Here is a 7,086-nt window from a genome sequence, read left to right as displayed (position 1 = left end):
CTGGGGGAGTGGCAGTAAACATCCATGGACAAAGAAGGTCAAAACATTAGAACTATCTATTTTATCCATATCTGCTCTGTGGCCCCAGCTAGACTTTTCCTGAACAACTGTTTGGTGGTATGCAATACATTTCGTTATCTGTAGGCTCAACTAAACAGAAAGCTCTGTGAACTTTTGTAAGTCAAGTGTATGGGAAGTCAGCTGAGTGGAGGATTCTTGGTGTCAGCTTTCCCCCCCCTTCAATGAGTTAGAGGTTGAAAGGGTATTTTGAACTCCTAGGGCAGGTTTGCACATTCCCTACCCTCACTCCCTTATACTCATGGATGGGTATATTTAGTTCTTGAACAAGGAGCAGCTACTTCAGTCTAGTCTGTCATGGAAAAGACTAGTGTAATTCCTGGGGTTTCCATGCTTGTGGCATGGCTCAGGCCCTTGAATCTGGTATCTCCTCCGTTAGTCTTCCATATATGATCATATTGCTATCTTGCTCTGATGTAGAGACTCCAGCACAGATTGCCCGCAGCTCCCTTTATATTCCAAAATATTCATGATGCCACCATTGCACAAAACTCTTGATTTACCATAAAGCATTGAAGCTGGGAGAGATACTATAAGTCTTATTTGCTGAACTTACTGAGCACATGCCATGTAGATTCTGTTCCATTCCAGCCTCACATGATCCCAAACCAAGGTTGGGACATTTCCTGTGATCAGTAACTCACTCAAGTTCATAGAGATTGAGACAGATCCAGATTGAGTAATGAGGCAGGTAGGCTCCAGCCTATTATCTTATTGTAGAAATTGCTAATGGTATACTATGGGAAGCACAGAAGCCATCATTAATATGCCTGATTTTGGGAATCATCCACTTGCCACTTCAGAAATTGTGAATTAGATACTCCAGAGAGGGGTTCTTAGAATCAAACACTTTCTTATCCAAGGGGAAGAACCGGGACACAAATATAAACATTAATAGAACAGTGTTCAGTATTTGGGATTCACTCATGCTCTTTTGGGCTCTAGAGTGCTTGGGCATCTCTATTTTTCTGGACCCACCCCCCACATCATGCTTTGTTTGTCTTATAGGCTCAGTCAAATTTCAGGGCCCAAGAGTTTAGACTCTTCTATGTCTGCTGGTCCTACAGCAGCGATTGGTTACTGATGCTTCTAATATTACCCCTGTTTCACTGCCCTGGCAGCACTTCCTTTCTGTGGAAAACACTTTTCAGGAGTGCTTGGACAACACAGAAATCTGCAACAACTTCTTAAGTTCCACTTAGCAAAAAAGTGGCCCATCTTTTCCTCAAAACATGCTAGATAGAATCTGTTCACAGCACTGGAGTTTTATTTAGCTTAAGCGGGGTAAATATAATATCCTGTATTCCTTTAGCAAGGCCCGTGAATGAGGGAGATCCAGACCTTGCTGACTAGTACCACATTAGCAGATAAAAGAAGATGCATTGGAATATCTGCTGATGTTTTTCTTCCTCTGCAGAGAATCCTTTGAACATTTTACCAAGTTGGAGGTGAGTATTGTATCCTATTTCTCACTAGAAAGGAGCAAGGCATTATGTTCTGATTATTTATTCTTACTGAATTGAGAGGTGACTCTTTAGTGCCCTATTATGTTATTGAATTCCTAATCTTATCTTGCCTGTGTAAAATTCACTGTTTAGAACATTCTCAGGAGTCAGTGTTTTCCCAGACACATTAAGACAAAAAACTTGTAATATTTAGTGCTTAATGAGGTAGAAAGGGAAGCAGACACCAAGGAGAAAAGAGAGAAATTAGACTTGCAGATGCTGGGCAGAAAGAGCAGGCATTACTACACAGTACAGCTCTCATCCCCATGCTCCTACCCAAGCAACCAGATCATTCAAGGCTCCAGCTGTTACTGGAAGCTGGAAATCTATGATCCTGAAGCAAAGTCTCATTTTATTTCTTACATTGAATGTTCAGTGGTAGGGATGGGCCACAGACCCTAGTAAGTTTCCTTCTAATGCTGAGCACCACCCACAGTTCTGAAGCCAAGCTATTGGCATTCTCTTTTCTGCTGCCAGGCAGGCATCTCTATTTAGTTATTCAGCTCAAGCATTCAAGAGACTTGTGTGGGGTGAAGAAGCTATCAGAGGAGGAGTTAGCTTGACTATGGATCTCTTCCAGGTGCATTGAGAGGGGAGTTTCCCTCTTCCTCTCTCCCCATAGCTTATAATTACCCTTGAATCCTGTTTACTATATCTGTTGGCTGGAGAGTGCAGCAGAAGCCCTTGCTCTGGTTCCCAAAGTTGAAAACACCTTTCACCGTGGTCTTTCAGTGCTCAAGCACCTAATCTCCATACTTTTAGTAGAGGTGGGAGATGACTGAGTTTCCCATAATGCAGTTGTGGATGAATTTGATTTAGTGATGGGAGGGCCTTGTAGTGCCACTGGGTCACGGTTGTTTATAACTCCTTCTCTAAGACTTTTAGTCATGTTTAGGACCTTGAGAAGAATTCATCTCCAACCCTAGATGAGAGAAACCATGGCATGAAACTGGGATGATTGTAGATTTTTAGGGAATTGCCAAGGTCATCTTCTAGCATGGACAAAGAGTTGAATGAGTGCAAAAACAGACCAAGTTGTGGAGAAGGGAACAGTGACAGCTTTGTCCATTCAGGTTTAGTGAAGACTGAAGGTCTTCTAAATAGATTCTGGCTTGGGTAATTTATAGGGTCCTTGAGAATCCTATTTCCCCTGTTGTACCTGGGTTGATACCCACACCTGTGCCTTATAGATGTTTCCTCTTGCAGAAACTTGGAGGATGAGGAAGTGATAGCTCAGGAAGCCTGGTTTAAGTTTCCTTGCCTATCCATGTTCCTTTAACCCTGCTTCAATCTTTCCCTAGAAGAAATAGTTTTATCCTCGAATACTTCTGCAGCACATGCTCATGCCCTTTAGGGGGCACTGATGAGACGATTCTGAAAGGACTGTGCTGTTGGGAAGACCAAGTGATTCAGAAATCACTACTTACTTCCACATACTTGCACTTGTAGTGAGACCATAGAGGAGTATCACTCAAGAGCTACTACTACTCTGCCGCCTACTTCCTGATCCTTTGTCCCAGTGGCCAAATGAGTAGTAAACTCATAACTGTTTCATACTTCCTCTTTTATCTCAAAGAAATCATTGCCCAGGAAGTACTTTTACCAACAAAAGAATCTCATGATATCATGGTCTGTACCTACTTAGTATATAATAAAGACACAGAAACTAAATATTTTCAAGTTCAATAACTAAGTGTCAGCATATACAATTTTGTATCCTCTTCTCTATTACTACATTCTTTGAACACTACAAATTTTCAACTATTAGATAAGGGAATCCACTAGAGTATCTGTTGAGATTTCAGCAGCTGCATTTTCACTGCTTCTTTACACATAGTATGTGGACAGCAGATGGTAGATAATCTCTGTATTGACAGTGTGGGCATAGGTGCTAATGTCTGGGCATATAGGGAACCCAAGAGGGCATCTGATCCCCTAGAGCAGAAAATACTGAAGGTTGTGCTGTCTGGAATGGATGAAGGAATGATAAACACTTTCTCTGTAGGAATAGCAGGCATTTTTAACAGCTAAAACAAATTCTTACCTTCAATCTACTAACAAATTCTTTTGTGGAAATGCCCACCATTACATCCACTGGTCTTCTACAGTAAAAAAGAAATGTGCCTCTCAAACCAGTCATTGAACCTCTATACAAATGCAAAGTGGCTTTTCCACTGCCTCAACTGACATCTACAAAATTTTATTTTGCACAATTCACATATCACTAGAGTCCAGACAGTGTAATGTGACTTCCAAGATGGTCTCACTACTGACAGGAGGGTGACCCAGCACTCACACATCAAATGGAGGGAAACGGTTGCACTGGGGAGTGCATGGCTAATTACCCGCTTATTTTTCCCCAGTTTCTGATGTTTTCCATTTGTTTCCCAGTTTTTCTGTCCTGCCACTTGGTGGAACCCACCACCTCCTTATATATAGCCTTTCCACTTCTCAGTCAAACTAGTGTGAAGTAAAAGGAGGAGCCTGTCCTCCCCAGGAAGAGGGGTATTTGCATGGAGCCAGCCTGTACTTAGAAATCTGCCAACAGATAAGAAGGGGTGCCCATCTACAGTCAGTTGGCTGGACTCAGTAAGCAGAATCTGGGTGCCTTCACCATGACTTGGGTTCCACTGTTGCTCATCTTCCTCAATCACTTAATAGGTAAGTGGATTTGAGGAAAGTTACTGTAAAGAAGTAACTGATGCTTGGGATATTTGAACAATATTCCAACTGGTGAATGAGATTTGCTTGTCTTCACTGATTTTTCTTATCTTTTTTTTTGAAGGATTATGTGCCCAGTTTGTGTTAACTCAGCCAAAGTCTGTGTCAGAGTCTCTAGGGAGAACAGTCACCATCTCTTGCAAGCGCAGCAGTGGCAACATTGGGGACTACTATGTGAACTGGTACCAGCAGCGCTTTGGAAGCTCACCCCAAACTGTGATCTATGAACACAATAAAAGACCATCTGGGGTTCCTGATAGGTTCTCTGGCTCCATTGACAGATCCTCCAACTCAGCCTCGCTGACCATCACTGATCTACAGTCTGAAGATGAGGCTGACTACTTCTGTTCCTCTTATGATAATAACGATAAGCACAGTGATGAGAATCATGGGGAAGTAAGACAAAAACTCTGCAGAGAACCAGCTGTGAAATAATTTCTAAAAGGGGCTATTGCTATTTTATGTCTCCTTTAAAAGTCCTGCTATTGGGGTGCTTCCCTCAATAATTCCCTCCTGGTTCATTGCAAGATTCTACTTTCTCCTCAAACATATGGATGGCTGGCCTCTTTGCTAATTTATGTCCAATCAATGGAGTAGATATTGTTGAAAACAGGAATTTTGGGACTTCAATACTTCAGATTCTTTTCAGAGACTTCTTTATATGTGTGATATGTTATCATCATGTCTGACCATAAGAAACTGTTATATTTTTATTCTTCCCTCCTTTATGACAACACTAACTCTCTGTGTGTCTGTAATTTTTGAAGGGCCACACATGGGTGAAACTACTGCTTCACAAAGTTGTTCTAATCTATCAAGGAGTCTCATGTCATTTATATATAAGTATGAGGTTTATCCCCCTCAGTTTGTACCATCAATTACTGAAAAACAGGATTACTGAATTCAAGTTTCTCTTCTGTTGAGAGTGGTCATATTCTGATGAGAACAAAGTTGGGGTTACTAAACCCTATATAATACCATATCAAAGTCTATAATGTAATGTTACAGGAAGGCCTAGTGTACACATAAATGTTAAAACCTGCATACGGTGGATATGCAACCATAGAGTTCATTCATTGCATTAACTATTCTTTATCTGCAATAATAAAAGGTGACAAAATATACTCACAGAGCAGCCAAAGAAAACCACAAATACTGTATTGTTAATAATTATATCACCTGGTGGGAGCACTCAAGCATTTAATCCCAGGTCTTGGGGGACATAAGTAGTTAGATGCAGAGGGAGGGATATCTCAGTGAGTGTGAGGCCAACCTGGACTGCAGAGTGAGTTCCAGGACAGCCAGGGCTGTGCATACAAATCTGTCTCAAACGACCAAACCTCTCTCTCTCTCTCTCTCTCTCTCTCTCTCTCTCTCTCTGTCTCTCTCTCTCTCTCTCTCTGTGTATGTGTGTGTGTCTTCTTAGTTCAGATCAGAAAGATAAGTATTCATTTAAATAAATGTGCATCAGATTTGAGCATATACTGGATGGCAGTGAGAAAGAAAACAGATATGTCAAAAATTGAGTAAACTTTTTCTTATTTTCTGAATTATTTTGCTAACTGAATGAAAACAATGTCTGTCTCGATTAGATTCATTACTCACTAACAATATTTCTTCTTCACAATTGTTCACATTAATGTTATTTTCTATATTCTGGATTTCAACACATCATCTTCTTTATTTTCTCCTACTTGTATCTTCCTGCTTGTTCTGATATGGAAAATGAGCTACTCATGGTAAGAGCAAGCAAATCACTAAGAGGAATTTGGGGCAATAATGTAAAGAGTGGCATTAGTTAGGTAAGACATGTACTGTCTTCTGCTGCAATAGTGATATTGAAGAATAAGGAAACAGATCAGTTTAGCATGATCGGGGATGTCGGTAGGAAGACTTGGAGAGAACTGCTTGTGATAATAGAGCAAATGGACAGAGCTGAGATGGCTCCAGTATCTGCTCAGGAATTTCAGTGAATGCCCCCAGGGCATCATGCATGGCCAGACAAACCCTACTTCGGTAAAAAAATATTATGCAGACAACTCTGGAAAGCAAATTTTGTAAACATATTGAAAATGTATCTTCCCACAGCAGATTGCTAACAAGGTGGTTGTGGTATGAGAGACTGTAAGAGAAATGATATTCCTGCACTATGGAGACTCTGGGAAAATAAAGCAGGCAGTTTGGAATGGACCTGTCTTCTGAGATGGGCAACTGTGGAAGGTCTGTAATTTCAGTAAAAGTGTTAGTAGAGCTGTAGAGAAGAAAGGAGTAGATAGGAGCAGAAAAAAGAATTTAGTGTCTGAAGTTCTTATCTATGACTCTGGATTGAGCCCAGCTGCAGAGAGCAGGAACCAAGGTTAAAGAGAGAGAACTTAAGGAAATATGCACCGTGCCTCCATTTTGTGGAGTACAGGCTTTCAAAGTCTGACCTAAAGATTTTCTGGATTTCTTCAGTGTCTGTAGTTGTGTCCCCCTTTTTATTTCTGTTTTGTTAATTTGCATGGTCTTTCTGACTTTTGGCTAGTTTGGATAAAGGTTTGTCTATCTTGTTGATTTTCTTTAACAACCAACTCTTCGTTACCTTGATCCTTTGGATTGCTTCCTTTGTTTCAACTTTATTGATTTCTACCCCCAGTTTGATTATTTCCTGGTGTATACTCCTCTGGAGTGAATTTGCTTTCATTTTTTTTTCTAGAGCTTTCAGTGTGATGTCAATTCTCTGGTGTGGCTATTATCTAGTTTCTTCATGTGGGCACTTAGAGCTATGAACTTTCCTCGTAGC

The 7,086-nt window shown here is 40.8% G+C and overlaps 1 gene segment (V, D, J or C); it reads left to right on the top strand.

The window, feature by feature from the left end:
* The first annotated feature begins 4,198 nt into the window (after positions 1-4,198).
* On the top strand, positions 4,199-4,739 carry LOC113831905. The segment is given in 2 exon segments: positions 4,199-4,244; positions 4,369-4,739. Coding segments are annotated over 2 exon segments (417 nt in total).
* The last annotated feature ends 2,347 nt before the right edge of the window (positions 4,740-7,086 follow it).

Source organism: Cricetulus griseus, chromosome 4 (genome assembly GCF_003668045.3).
Source record: "Cricetulus griseus strain 17A/GY chromosome 4, alternate assembly CriGri-PICRH-1.0, whole genome shotgun sequence".
Lineage (NCBI taxonomy): Eukaryota > Metazoa > Chordata > Mammalia > Rodentia > Cricetidae > Cricetulus > Cricetulus griseus.
Note: the sequence above shows the minus strand (reverse complement) of the source record. Positions and strands in the feature narration are given on the sequence as shown.